Source organism: Phacochoerus africanus, chromosome 1 (genome assembly GCF_016906955.1).
Source record: "Phacochoerus africanus isolate WHEZ1 chromosome 1, ROS_Pafr_v1, whole genome shotgun sequence".
Lineage (NCBI taxonomy): Eukaryota > Metazoa > Chordata > Mammalia > Artiodactyla > Suidae > Phacochoerus > Phacochoerus africanus.
This window is the reverse complement of record NC_062544.1, coordinates 201,815,022-201,830,757: the sequence shown is the minus strand read 5'-3', so window position 1 is coordinate 201,830,757 and position 15,736 is coordinate 201,815,022. Positions and strand designations below refer to the sequence as shown.

Here is a 15,736-nt window from a genome sequence, read left to right as displayed (position 1 = left end):
GACAACTCTGGAATGTATTCTCCAGTGGTCCCTTCAGGATTAGCCAAAGTGACTGTCTGTAGGACTTTTTTCTTTCCTGCTCCTTCCCCTTCCTAATCCTACTCCTCCAACCCATCACCTTCCCTACCTCAGCCTGCTCTCCCCACACCCCTAGCATACCATTAACTACTGAGGGTTGGTTTCTTAGGGTTTCAGACACCAAGTCAGGTATCTGTTGAGCTGGGGCAGGATGTTATTCTGCTACAGACTCCAAGAGAGGATTCAGATGCTACGTGTAGCAGTGACAGCCTGATCAAGAATCTAGATGATCTGGAGTTCCCGTCGTGGCGCAGTGGTTAACGAGTCCGACTAGGAACCATGAGGTTGCAGGTTCGGTCCCTGCCCTTGCTCAGTGGGTTAACGATCCGGCGTTGCCGTGAGCTGTGGTGTAGGTTGCAGATGCGGCTTGGATCCTGCGTTGCTGTGGCCCTGGCGTAGGCCGGCAGCTACAGCTCTGATTAGACCCCTGGCCTGGGAACCTCCATATGCCGAGGGAGCGGCCCAAGAAATAGCAAAAAAAACAAAAAAAAAAACAAAAAAAAGAATCTAGATGATCCCAGAGATCCCAATAATCATGTCATATGTGACACACAAAATACATAGGTTCAAAAGAGCTCCTTAAAGTGCAAGGCATTGAATTGACAATTTATATATATATCTCATTTAATATTAAAACATCTCTCCACTAGACTTTTACAGTTTTCATTAGAATGTCTGGGATGATACAGACTCAACAAAATTCACCCCTTACTAATTTTAAAATCACATTTTATAATACAACATTGTAAACCAACTATACTTTGATTTTTTTAAAATCACATTTTAGTTGAAGGGGCATTTCTAAATTTCACCTTGGTAGGACTCCAGTGACATGTTGCCTCAGTTACATGAAGCTTCGTTTGACTCCATCATCACTGCCCACCCACTTCTGCTAAATGCCCTGTTTCCCATATATTCATATATGTGACATTCATGTGGGTGACATTCACATACCCTCTGAGATGACTGCAGAGCTGGGTGACCCAATAGCAGAATTCAGGACTGATGTCCTAGAGCTGCACTGCCTAAGACAATGGCCACTACCTTTATGTGGCTATTGAGCATTTGAATTATGGCTGGTCTGGATTGAGATGTGCTTTAAGTGGAAAAAACATAAGGGATTTTGAAGACTTAGTATGAAAAAAAGAATGTAAATTACCTCATTAATAACCAAAAAATATTTACTACATGTTGAAATGATATTTCTGTATATATGAAGTTAAATAAAAGATATTAACAATTACTTTTATCTCATATTTTTTACTTTAAAAAATTGTGGTTACTAGAAAAATTTTAATTACATATATAGCTTGCATTATATTTCTATTGGGCAGTTCTGCTCTAGAGACTCAGATAATGAGAGGTTTAGAGAGTGAGGTTGTCTAACTCTTCCCAGGAAGGCAGTCTGAGCTGAGAAGTTGTGTGGTTGCTGTGGTAGCAGGGTTCTCTATGGAATCAGGAGGCAGCAAGGTGAGTGCTTCACAATCTCACATTACAAGGTGCGTGGATCTGCAGATGTCTCTGTGCCCCTCTAACCAAGAAAGGTAATGGCTGAAGAAACTGGCTTGTAAATCGGTCATCTGCTCCGATTAAATGACTGCTCCTCTGGTTCCAGGTTGGTCTTTGTTAACTTTGCAGAATTCACATTTGCTCTCTGTATCATAGTGTCGTATTTTTTAAGGGGAGGGAGAGGAGGCCATATGAGAGAGGAGAGAAGAGGAGGAAGAAGTATAGGAGGATTATTATTAATTAAAACAATGACAGGAAGAAGGACAGGGGGAGACCCGAGCAGGAAGCTCTCATTGGCTAAAACAAAAGTTTCAAAAAAAAAAAAAAACGTCAGCCTGTCAAGTGATTTATTCCTCTCTTTCTCTCTTTTCTCAGTGTTTTTCTCTTTTTGATGTTTGTTCCTGGGAAATCACAAGCAGATAACTTTGTTTTACAAATGAGGAAATAGGGGGAAGAAACTGATATCTAGAGATAAATAGGAGGTGTGGCAAAGGGAGTGGGAGCAGGATTTAGGGGTATTATTCCCTCTGTTTTGGGGCAGAAGTCCCAGTTCTAGAAAGTACATTCTGTCACCTGGGCTCCGTCCTGGTAAATACTGCCTCAATTAGTACAGTTTCTGGGAAGAGGTTTTGGCATTGTCATAAGCCTCCAGAAGAATCCCACACTTTGAACCAATATGAAGTAGTTCTAGATCCCACCAGGTGTGCCAGTAGGGCTCCTAGTGTGCCTTCAGATCTGGGACTGCTTTGGAGACCACAGTTGGTCCCAGCAGAGCGGGAAGCATCAGCTCAGTAAGCACTCATGGAACGTCTTATGTGTGCTAGCTGCTGCGGGGCAGAGAACCATTGCCCCAGGTCCTGACCATGGGTACCTCACTGTTCCATGGAGGCAGACAGTTCTGAAGGGGGTCTGTGTAGACCTGGAACCAATGGCTGGACTCAGATTCACACATCTCCCTTCCAGGGCCATGTTCTGCAATGATTTAAAGGAGAAGTATGAGAAGAGGATCATTATCAAAGGGGTCGATGCAGAGACCATGCACACCCTTCTGGACTACACGTACACCAGCAAGGCGCTGATCACCAAGCAGAACGTCCAACGGGTTCTGGAAGCTGCTAACCTTTTCCAGGTGCGTGAACAGATAGACCCAGTGCTCTCCACTGGAGGAGAAAAAAGCAGCAGTTCTTTGGAGATCTGCCTGGCCTTGCTCCTAGGTCTGTACCTGGGACATGCACATGCTCTTAGCTGGGCCTGTGCTTACTTGAAATTTTCTGAAAGGTGGTGAGCTGAGGCACTGTGTCCTTTATGAGATGAAGCCAGGGGAGCTCAATGCCTAGAACCTATGCTTGGGTCCCAACTCTAGGAACAACGGCTACAATTTATAGAAGCCTAATTGGAGTGGGGTAGTGGGTGCTACAGTTATCACTTCATATATGTACCCATCACTTCATATATGTACCCTCTACTCCTTAGCACAACCCAGGAGGTTAGTTGCTTTATCTCCACTTTTTAGGTGGGTAAAGTAGGGCACATGGAGGATAAGTGACAAAGCTGTGATTTAAACCCTGAGCTTTTTGAGTCCAGGGGCTTCTTGTTTGCCACCATACCATGCAGTCTCTCAGAGGGCAGTGTCTAGACTCTGGGGAAGCAGGATCCTCACTGGCCAGCAATTTGTGGTGAGTGTGAAAGAGGAGCACGTCTTATGAGGGGTATCATAGAAGATGATAGAGAACCTTCAGAATTAAATTTGTTGTTTGCATTTAACTATGTTTATTTCAGTCTGATTATAGTAATTATATCTAGCTTCATAAAATAATCATACCCGTAGATTATGTCAGTTGCATCCACAATTATCACAGGAATTGTATCCTGAGTTACCACTTTTACCTAGGTCTAAGTTTACACCTTGAGCTCCGATCCTTTGGGTTATGATAGAGATTGTCCCACTGAAGATGTTGAGATTTATGATAAACAGAGTTCAGGGACAAGGTCAGATCATTCTCAGAGACTGGAGACAGGCATCAGATCTTGTCCATGGTTTGGGACTTTGGGTTATGGAATCTTGGATTATCAGTAGATCAGCATTTGATTTTTTTTGTCTTTTTTTTTGGCATTTCTAGGGCCGCTTCTGCAGCATATGGAGATTCCCAGGCTAGGGGAAAAATCTGAGCTGTAGCTGCTGGCCTACACCAGAGCCACAGCAACACTGGATCCAAGCCTCAGCTGCAACCTACACCACAGCTCACGGCAACGCCAGTTCCTTGACCCACTGAGCAAGGCCAGGGATCAAACCTGCAACCTCATGGTTCCTAGTCAGATTTGTTAACCACTGCACCATGATGGGAACTCCAACAGATCAGCATTTGAAAGGAAAAGAAAACAAAGTCTGGGAAGGTGGGGAAGGAGGGTTCCACAGTCAAGGCCATGGGCAACGGGATTATCTTTGTTGAGGCTGGAGTCTAGGCAGGATTTAATAAACCCAGCAAGGAAGGGAGAGTGGGAAGAGGGGTGAAAATCAACCATGGAAGAGCATTGATGAATTTCAAGTAATGGGTTTCTGCAGTGTTAGCCAATTTTATGGTCTCAGTTTCCTCGGGGCATTTTAAAAATGTATAGCATGGGAGTTCCCTTGTGGCGCAGTGGTTAATGAATCCGACTAGGAACCATGAGGTTGCGGGTTCGATCCCTGGCCTTTCTCAGTGGATTAAGGATCCAGCATTGCCGTGAGCTGTAGTGTAGGTCCCAAGTTGCTGTGGCTCTGGCATAGGCTGGCAGCTACCTCTCCGATTAGACCCCTAGCCTGGGAACCTCCATATGCTGTGGGAAGCGGCCCTAGAAAAGGCAAAAAGACAAAAAAAACCCCAAAAAACAAAAAACAAAAAACATATCATGGAGTTCCTGTCATGGTGCAGCAGAAACAAACCTGACTAGGAACCATGAGGTTTCAGGTTCGATCCCTGGCCTCGCTCAGTGGATTAAGGATCCAGCATTGCTGTGAGCTGTGGTGTAGGTTGCAGACATAGCTTGGATCCCGAATTGCTGTGGCTCTGGCATAGGCCAGCAGCAACAGCTCCAATTAGACCCCCTAGCCTGGGAACCTCCATATGCTGCTGGTGCAGCCCTCAAAAGACAAAAGACAAAAAAAAAAAAAATAAAATAAAATAAATAAGAAATAAATTAAAAAAATAAAAATGCATAGCAAGTTACTTCCTGCAGCATTTGTCACACCTTATCTGGTCATGTGGCCAAGTTAGTTACCACCCATATATCTGCCTTTCTCTGTCCTTATCTGCTTAAACCCTCAGCCTTACTGTCTGGAAGGGAAATATCCCTTGTTATGTGGAGAGAAGGACTCAACAACCTCAGGCTTAGCATCTGCATTTCATCCCCTCCACCCACTACTCCACCAATCTAACTTCAGGGAAATCCTTCCTGTGTGGAAGGGCCTCTATCTAGTTTAGCTTTTATGATGTTTTGGAACCTTCTCTTAAAAGGCAAGTATCCCCTCTTTACCACTCCCCCTCCAAAGGACCAATAACCTTGAGCGAATTATCCCCATTCACCATAATTCAATGAAGCCACAGTTTCCATTGTTACCCTCATGCTAGGGCCATATCTCCTTTCCCAGGGCCCAGCAAGGGTTGCTGACTTTTCTAAGTTTGGACAGGTAACTCCGGCATAATAACAGTAATAGCATTTATTGCTTCAGCTATAGTGTCTGATATCAGAATAGATGTTTGATGAAATCCAAAATTTATTAAATTAAGCACTTACTATGTGCCTTGAGTGACGGAGTTTGACCTAGTAACCAGGTGTCCTGGTTTCCTCACTAACTGAAAGTAGGTCCTGTATGATGGACCTAGGAGATAATGTTGTTCTTAAAAATGCAGTTTTTAATATTTATAAGTTATAACAACATTAAAAACTCATTTCGGAAAATTAGAAACCCATACAAGCAAAAAGAACATGAAAATTACCTACAATACCCTCCTATTCAGAGGCAGTATAGCAGCTTTCTTAGAATGCAGCTTTCTGTGCATTGATTTATATAGAGACAACCAGCAGGGTAATTAATAGCATAGCTCCACCGCTTATTGGCTGTGTGACTTTGGGCAGTTTTCGTAATTTCACTGTGCTCCAATTTCCTTGTCAGTAAAACAACCAAACTGTTTGCTTATGTCTCCAACTTTCATCTTAGAAGGTATATCAGTTTCCTAGGGCTGCTACTAAAACAAATTACCATAAAATGGGTGACTTAGAACAACAGAAATTTATTCTCTTGCAGTTCTAGAGGACAGAAGTCCAAATTCAGGATGTCAGCAGGACTGTACTGCCTGTGGTGACTCTAAGGGAGAATCTATTCTTTGCCTTTTACAGTTTCTGGTGGCTGCTGGCATCTCTTCACTTGTGGTCACACCATTCAAATCTCTGTAGTCATGGTTGCATTGCCTCCTTTTCTTCTGTGTGTCCTCTCTGTGTGTTTGTGTTTTATAAGACATATGCACGTAGGACCCACCCAGATAAGCTCCTCCTCTCATGATTCTTAGCCTAGTCACACCTTGTGCCATATGAAGCAATATTCACTCTTTTGCCATATAAGGTAATGGTCACAGATTCTGGAGATTGTGATGTGGCCATATCTTTTGGGGGCCACCATTCAGCTACTACAAAGGGTTTCCTCAAATATCCTTGTTACTCAGTCCTATTTTATATTGAGCCTTTAATGTACTAGGTTCATCTTGGTACACATGGAATAGGATGGGAAGCTAGCAGACTAGAGTGCTTTACCAGGGTTATCAGGTGCCTGCCAGTTGTTTATTGTTGTTTTTTTTCTTTTTTGGGATTCTCAAATATCATTGTATATTGATTTTTCCCTGAGGTTGTTCAGTTTCTTCAGGTAAGGATCTTCATTCTTTTGCCAGAAGCTATAAGACAGCCACCTTTTTAAAAGTAAGGTGCCTCATGTGTCTTCTTTGGTTTCTGGTGTCCCTGAGTCCAGAACCTTTCTGGTCTTGTTTCTCCAGGGGATAAATCTCCTGTGGGAGTTGTTGGACTGCAAGAGGTATGGACAGGAACCAGGGCTTAACTTCTTTTTTGTTTTTTTTTTTTGTCTTTTTGCCGTTTCTTGGGCCAGCATATGGAGGTTCCCAGGCTAGGGGTCAAATTGGAGCCGCTGGCCTACGCCAGAGCCAGAGCACCTCGGGATCCAAGCTGTGTCTGCAACCTACACCACAGCTCATGACAACGCCGGATCCTTAACCCACTGAGCAAGGCCAGGGATCGAACCCACAACCTCATGGTTCTTAGTTGGGTTCATTAACCACTGAGCCATGATGGGAACTCCGGGCTTAACTTCTTAAATCAACTCTCTGTTGTCAGGTACCACCTACTCTGGCCTTCTTGGTTTTGGGGGGACTTTAATATTCCTGCTTTTTTGGGTTCTGAGGGACAGACATGGTGTGACCTCTCTCCTCTCACCAAAGTCACCAGCCTTCATATTGTGTGGTTTAGGGTTACTGATGACTCTTGGTTTCATTGAGGATGGGTTTGTGTTTCTGTTTCTTGTTCTCCTTTCAGCTTAGGGTGATTTTTAAAGACCTTAAAAAAACCCTTTAGTTAGTAAAGACTGGAATCTTTGGTAATAATGTTGCAAATATTTTCTATTGATCATATGACTCATAATTTTTAGTTACAGCTTTCTAATGTACGAAGTTTAAAACCAGAATTTAGTCCGATCTATTGGTCATTTCCTTGGTGGTTTTTTGCCTTTGGTGTGTGTTTTTAGAAAGACCTTCCACATTGCTTGATTATGTACTTACTTATAAGTTCACTTAGTCTTGTTACATCTACAGGTTCAATACCTAAATCTTTATTATAACTGGAAATTATTTCAGTGTAACATTGTTTCTTCTTCATCTTTTTTATTTTCTCCCAAGCTGTGAGCTTCAATGAAGAGTTTAATGAGCTTTAATGAGCTTTTGGACAGGAAGATGGAGACAGAATAGTGGTAGAGCAATTTCTCTGTTCTGATAATCCCTTATCTAAAAAAATTTCCAAATCTTGTTTACTTTCTAGGCAAAAAACAGTAAGTTTCTCTCTGATGCTATTTCACTCATTTTCCTGTGAGTGTTAATTCTTGTGAGAATAGGAGAAGAGTGCCCTAGGCTTCTAGATATCTATTTAACCCACTTTCTAATTGCTCTTGCTTCTGGACTACTTGCTTTGAAGCCCCAGACATAGCAAACTGGGAATATTTTTTTTTATGTCTGAAGGCACCATAAAGGACAGATACTAAAAGTTGTTGAAATCACTTTGTGGTTTTAAAATATTACTTATGGAGTTCCCGTTGTGGCACAGTGGTTAACGAATCCAACTAGGAACCATGAGGTTGCGGGTTCGATCCCTGGCCTTGCTCAGTGGGTTAAGGATCTGGCATTGCCGTGAGCTGTAGTGTAGGTCGCAGATGCGGCTCGGATCCGCGTTGCTGTGGCTCTGGTGTAGGCCAGACGCCACAACTCTGATTAGACCCCTAGCCTGGGAACCTCCATATGCCATAGGAGCGGCCTAGAAAAGGCAAAAAGACAAAAAATAAAAATAAAAAATAAAAATTAAAAAAAAATCTTACTGGTTTAACGATATATTTAAAAATATATTACTTATTATTTGGGTTGGATAAAACATATGTTCCAAATTCAGAAATATAGGAGAGATGGAATCATTTACCATTTTTTCAAATGGCTTCCTTCTTTCTGTCTTGTTGTTCTTCATGTTCTTTGTCCTCACCAGGGCACATGTGCTTGTATCATTGACATTCATTGCCTCTGTTTTTGAACAAAAATGTTGTCACACTGTACCCTCTATTTTGCATCTTGCTTTTATTGGCTTCACAATAATTTTTGGAGGTTGTTACAGGCCAGTATGTGTAGAGCTGCCTTGTTCTTTTCATGCTAATCCATCCCAAAGGCAATAGTCTGTATATATACACCATGGAATACTACTCTGCCACAAAAAAAGAACAAAATAATGCCATTTGTAGCAACATGGATCAAACTAGAGACTCTCAAACTGAGTGAAGTAAGTCAGAAAGAGAAAGACAAATACCATATGATATCACATATCTGGAATTTAATATACAGCACAAACGAACCTTTCCACAGAAAAGAAAATCATGGACTTGGAGAATAGACTTGTGGTTGCCAAGGGGGAGGCGGGGGGGAGTGGAATGGATTGGGAGCTTGGGGTTAATGGATGCTTATCCATTTTAAATGTCATAGTTTGCATGTACTACCACCAAACTCCCAGTCTATCCCACTCCCTCTCCCCACCCTCTTGGGCTTCAATTCTAGATAAGCCAGGTGGTCAGAAACTACACACCTGGAACAATGACTCTAAGAACTCATACAATTTTTTTTTTTTGTCTTTTTGCCATTTCTTGGGCCGCTCCCGCGGCATATGGAGGTTCCCAGGCTAGGGGTCGAATTGGAGCTGTAGCTGCCAGCCTATGCCAGAGCCACAGCAACGCGGGATCCGAGCCGCGTCTGCGACCTACACCACAGCTCACGGCAATGCCGGAACCTTGACCCACTGAGCAAGGGCAGGGATCGAACCCGCAACCTCATGGTTCCTAGTCGGATTCGTTAACCACTGCGCCATGACGGGAACTCCTCATACAATTTTTTTAATCTCAGAGGACTCTGCCATGTTTGTTTGGGGAACTTTGCCTTTATTTATTACTTTGATTTTTATTGTTAAAATCTCATGAAAGAATAAAGGCTTGTGAGCTTATCTGCTGGGCAGCAAGAAGATTGAGGTCAGGGAGACCATACGCACCCTGCACTTAGTCTTAGATGGAAGGATCCCAAGATACAGAGCAGTCAATTAGAAGACCTTGGGGAAAAAAGGGGTTCAGGCTGAGTCCTTAGGGCAGAAGTGAAGAAAGAAAGCGGGATGTTGGAGTGGGGTCCTGATCATCTGGGCTGGGCCTGAGAAGACCCATGTGGTGCCTACAAAGCACCTTCTGGGGAAGTGACAAACTTTCACCACAGTGGCAGTCTGAAGAAACTTTGGTGACAGTCCTGACATTGCTTATTTTCATAGTATTTCTTTTGCTAACAACATAATGGTAGACCTATATGATGTGGTAGCCATGTGGTCAGTGGCCAACTTCACAGTCTGGGTTGGCTTCTTGGCTTCCTCATACTTGGAACATGGTACATAAATGTTTGTTGAGCTGGGGAATATGTGCTGCTCTTGCTCATCACTAGCTGAATATGAGGATCTGCTTGAGATGCCATAGAAAATTTGCCTGACCTCCTGTAAGAGGACACTAAAGAGCCCAATTCTGGTTCTGGCTCTTGGAAATGCCATGGGCTAGTAGAGGAGGGAGTATTCCGCAGGCTGATACTAATACTTGTTCAGTTTAAGGGACCTACTAAGTGCCAGGCACCTAGCCAAAAGTAGGTTCCATTACTTTAAGGATAGATGAACTTCTGTCCTTATTGTTAGGAACCCACAGATTATATTTACTTGACATCAGAACAGCCAGTTGATCTAGGCAAGAAAACCAGTTCAGCGCTTTTTTTTTTACCATCATCCAGATAAAATAAACCTGTTGACTGTCTCATGTACTATCTTCCACACATTCCTTTTGTCAACCAGTGTTACTGTGTGGCTACTGTGAGTGTTAAGAAATCAGGGTTAATTTTCTCGGTCTGCAGGAAAGCAACAGTTGCCCTTTTCAGAGCATTTCAGAGCAATTATTTTGCCTGTACTATGAGGTAGGTATTTTTACCCCCAATTTATAGATGAGGGAAATAATATTCAGCAATTCTAAGTAAATGGGTTCATGGCTAGTAAAGGAGAGGAGCCTGAATTTAACTCCTATGCGTAGCCTGTGTCCTCTATACATACTGTGTCCATCCCCCAGAGCAGGGCCTGAAATAAACCATGATCCTGAAGGCAGGTAGGGCCTTCAGTATCCTCAAGGAGGGCTGCCTGATGCAAGGTTCTGGGAACAAGTGGTGTTCTGTGATTGGCGCAGCTGCAAATTTACCCAACTCCCCCGGGTAACCTTGGACAGTTGGAGTTACCAGGTGTCCCCACAGTGAGCCTGCTGCTGCCCAAATAGCATCTCTTATGTTTGCATTTCTGTAAATGACCTCAATGTTTGCTCTTTTTAATTTTTAGGTATAACTTACATTCAGTAAAATGTTCATATCTTAAGTGTACAGTTTGATGATTTTTTTGCACATGTAAATGACCATGTAACCACCACCCAGATCAAGCTCTGGAATATTCTTGGCATCTCAGAATGCTCCCTTATGCCCTCCCCAGGCAGTACCTCCCCAGGGTTAACTACTGCTCTAGCCATGTCACTGTGGATAATTTTTGCCTATTTTTGAATTTTATATTGTTCTTGAGTTCCAGTTAGTTCAGGGGTCTGAGTTTTAGGCTGCAAACTCCGGTATGCAAAAACAAAGGGTTCTTTAACCTACTGCTTTTTAGCATTGTACTTAATCTCTATTTTGAGCTTCCTGTTCTACCAGTGGCAGAAACTGAAGTCAACTTAACAACTCACTTTAGGAAACCCTCATCAATTTGGGATTTGGGTTGCTTATATAGCTCCAGGATGCATTTATATAATACCAGAACATTCCAGAAAGAAGTATCTGGCCCAGGCTTACCACAGTCATTTGCATCATTGGTCTGTGCAGGCATCTACTGAAGCTTCTGTATTCCCATCGGTCTCTCTCTTGATCATTGACCCCTTCCCCACTGGCATCAGTTGAAAATTCCCAAGCCCCCTTGATTCTGGCCATCAGTCCTTGCTGGTCATTTTGCATTTCCCTTGTGTTTTTAAGGCCTCTTCAGGCCTGCCAGTCCTCTCAGCTATTTCCATGCCCAAGAAAGATCCATTTCCTGTCCTGTGCCAGTCTGGAACTATAGGAAACTCAGAGTGACTGCCATGGGCCCCCTTTGTCTAGAAACAACACACTCCATTTTCTCTCATTTGCTGCTGTACTAGATGGCTGCTTTTCTGATTTCTTCTAGGCAGTCAAGGCACAGATTCTTTCGTTCTTAGATCCATAGCCTCTAAGGGGCTTCCAGCATCCCCCTTGCTCTGGAGCTTTGGCCTGCTCTGGGAAGTAAGCATCCTCCCAAGGATCCACACCTGCTTCTCACTCCATGACTAGACTCCTCCTTTCTCCTCTCTCTTCCAGGGGTGGGGATTGCTATCTCCTCCAGTGTGGGAAAAGTTGACTCTCACGTTACCATCCATTCTTCTGTTTCTACTGTTTTGGCATAAACTCTATGCCTACATGATTTAAGATTCTAGATTTTGAAGCTCAGAGGGCCCAGTTATTACCACTAATTGGCGTTTCAAAATTATTTTTTTATTATAAGTTCTAAAAGAGTATTTAGAAATTCAAAATCCAAAATTGTCTTATTGTATCTACCCTATCACCTTTCCCTGGGGAAGTAAGCCTGGAATGCCCTAGGTGCTACATATAGGCTATGGAATAAGGAAGTGGGACGTGGGGCTTTAATTGTAATATAATCCATGTTGCTACCAGATTCTGACTTGTTCTGCTACCTAACTACCACAGATTACTAAGTATCTGCTATGTGCAAGGTCCTTTGTGAGATGCTGTCGGGGGAAATAAATACAAAAATTATGAATATAAATATAAATTTAAGCAGTAATTTATCAAATTATTTCCCCTACATGATCCTATTTGATATTGACAGTATTTCTGAGAGTGAGCAGGCCAGGTAATACCCTCATAATGAGCCTGCAAGGTGGGTTTATTATTCCAGATGAGGAGACTGTGGCTTAGAGAGAGTTCAGCTCGTCAAGCAGTGGAGCTGTGACCTGGTCTAAACATAAAACTTCTGGTTCCTGTACCTTCTTCCATTTACCACCCCCTGAAACTTCAAACACAAGGATTTCCAAAGAGTTTCCAGGCCCTAAGGCAGAATGTTGGAGTTGAGAAATTTCTGGCCTTAAAGGAGGTGAATTTCATAGGATGGGTAGTATTTCAACAAGTGGCCATGGGGTTGGGGGAAAAGTATTTTAGGAAAAAGGGACTTATAAGTAAGCCTTAAGGTTTCATCTTCTTTACCTGTAATCCTGCCTATTGCAGCGGTACATATTCATGGACCAGCTTCTCAGGACTTGGCTTCTGCTTAGATACATGTTTCTGTGCCCAGCACATGTATACACACACACACACACACACACACACACACACACACACATACACACTTGGCTTCTGCTTAGATACATGTTTCTGTGCCCTGCACATGTATATACTAACACACACACACACACACACACACACACACACACACACTCTCTCTCTCTCTCTCTCTCTCCCTCCCCCCCTCTCTCAACCCCCCAACATCCTGAGCCTCAATCATTCCATTTAATCCTCATAATGGAGTTCCTCCCTGGCCTTCTCCCTCTCTCTGGGCTCAGTCACTAAGCTGCAGCTGTGCCACTTGCCCCTTGAATCTTGGCATGACACACGTGTATCCTCTCGCATCTTTTTTTTTTTTTGTCTTTTTTTTGCTATTTCTTGGGCCGCTCCCATGGCATATGGAGGTTCCCAGGCTGGGGGTCTAATCGGAGCTGTAGCCACCTGCCTACGCCAGAGCCACAGCAATGTGGGATCCGAGCCGCGTCTGCAACCTACACCACAGCTCACGGCAACGCCGGATCGTTAACCCACTGAGCAAGGGCAGGGACCAAACCCACAACCTCATGGTTCCTAGTTGGATTCATCAACCACTGCGCTACGACGAGAACTCCTCCTCTCGCATCTTAGTGTGGCCCACATGTATCCCCTTTTGCGTACTGCTGGCCTGTTGGGGCTCCCACTATGTCCTCTGGGAACTCAGGGGCTGTATGTTGCCTAAATTTCTACCAAACTTGCCACACCTGTAAGCCCTGCCCCTCTCCTTTTCCTCTGATTTCACTGTTGAGGTCAGTGTACCTCTAAGTGCCTCAGTCCCCCAGCACATGTCCCACCTTAGTGAGTGGGTCTGTTGCAAGTCTTAGGTCCTTTCTTTCCTGCCCACCCTGTATACTTCCAGGATACTTCCCTGTATACTTTCAGCCAAGTTGAGTGAGGACTGAAAGTCTGGAGGGAACAGAGAGCAATCCTGGGTGTTCCATTAGAGTCTGAGGCAGGAGTCTGGCCTGAGAGAGAGGGAGGGGCAAGGGTAGACGATTAGGATCAGTGGTACCTGACAATTTGCATGAAGACTCCTCCTTTTTATTTTATTTATTTATTTATTTTTGGTCTTTTTGTCTTTTAGGGCCTCACCCGAGACATATGGAGGTTCCCAGGCTAGGGGTCCAATCAGAGCTGTAGCCGCCAGCTTACACCAGAGCCACAGCAACGCAGGATCTGAGCTGTGTCTGCAACCTACACCACAGCTCATGGCAATGCTGGATCCTTAGTCCACTGAGCGAGGCCCGGTATTGAACCTGAGTCCCCATGGATGCAAGTCGGGTTTGTTAACCACTGAGCCCACAACAGGAACTCTTAAGACCCCCTTTAATATCAATACAGACCCCACAAGAGAATGGCTTTACATTTAGTATCTATTGTCTGTAAAGACAAAAATAGTGACAGGATAGTGAATTCAGAAACACTTTCAAGTGAACTGGAATTTTACTAATCTCATTAGCCACTGACACACTTTTCACATATCCTGAATTTTTGGGGCCTTGAAGGTAAGAATATCAAAGTCTTTATAGACCCTTTGAAAGAACTCCAAGGCCATAGGGACTATGGTCAAAGGAATTCCTGATTTGGACCAAAATAATACTTCAGTAATTCTGGAGTGGATTTGAAGGAACCTCTAGCGAGATGTGGGGTTACAGTGGTGAGGTCCTTTAGGACCCCTGGTTCTGGAGCACATAAAGGGAAGTAAAAGAGGGGCAGTGGAGATGGGGAGGAAGGTACGTTCTCTCTGAGGCAGACACTTCTCATGGGAACTGAAGCCATGTTTCAAGTGGTTTCTTTGATTGTATTTTTAGTCTTGTTCAAGAGTCAGGTGCCTGGGTGTAAACTTTTACTCACATGTCCCCCCCAAAAAGGAAGTTGGCTGTCTCTTGCCATTATCTGTCATCTCTCAGCTTTCATAAATGAGCTCATGTGTCACTGGGACAGGCTGAGACAGAAAACTTACCCTAAAGTCTCAAATATTCTTGAATATGAAGAAGCAAAATCAGATATTTTTCTGCCTGCCTCCCCGACTGGCTTGTCTTCTCTGATGAGCACAGGCCCTGTGTCTATTTCTCCTCCTCTCTGTTCCCCCAGCCCTGATTGAGAGCAAAGGACCTAACAGATGCCCAATATATCTTCGGGGAAAGAACAGGTAGATGAACAGAAGAATGAATGTTCTCTGAAGGGAGAGAGATGTTGGGGTCACTGTTTCTCACAAACATGAGCTTCCATCCTTGGTTTTATTGTCCTTCCTGATTCCCTTCTTTGCTCATCAGTGGTCATCATGCAGGGGAAGAAATTGGTATCTTGTCAGCCAGGCCTTCCTGAGTCTGGGCAGATCACACCATCTGAGCTCTCCAGTGAAGTGTGCAAATTACCTTGGCATCTGCCAAGCCCTTGTTCTGTGCACATGCTATTTGATTGCAGGCAACTTGAAATAATGTAAAAACACGCATTTTTTGGAATCAGATAAAACTGTTTCACATTTTAGCTCTACCTCCCATTATAAAAGTCTCTGAAGAAAGTACTTCACTTTTGTGAATCTGTTTCCTCATCTACAAAACAGGAATGATAATACATATCTACTTTATTGTGTTGTAAGTATCAAATGAGCTGGTTAATATAAAAAGGCTGGCATGTAGTAGGTGCTCTTTTATTTTATTTTACATTTTATTTTATTTTCTCATTATGCACTTGAAATTGTAAGAAAGTAATTTTTTCTGATTTTAAAAGTAACTTCATGCACATTGTAGAAAACTTGGTCTCGGCAATGTCTCAAAAACAAATGAATAACTTGACTTATAAAATGGAATAGAGAAAACCACTACTAGCGTTTTGGTGTATTCTCTTCTAGTATTTTCTCTATTTGTGGGAAACTTCATTTATTTTAAATAGACAATTCCTCCACATGG

General features: G+C 43.2%; 1 protein-coding gene across 1 annotated transcript in view; it reads left to right on the top strand.

Annotated features, from left to right (window-relative positions):
• KLHL6 (kelch like family member 6) overlaps window positions 1–15,736 on the top strand; it is a 58,388-nt gene that overhangs the window by 20,386 nt on the left and 22,266 nt on the right. Inside the window, exon 2 of the mRNA XM_047787459.1 lies at window positions 2,551–2,716. Coding sequence (XP_047643415.1) covers window positions 2,551–2,716 — 166 coding nt within the window. The remainder of the gene's footprint in view (window positions 1–2,550; window positions 2,717–15,736) is intronic.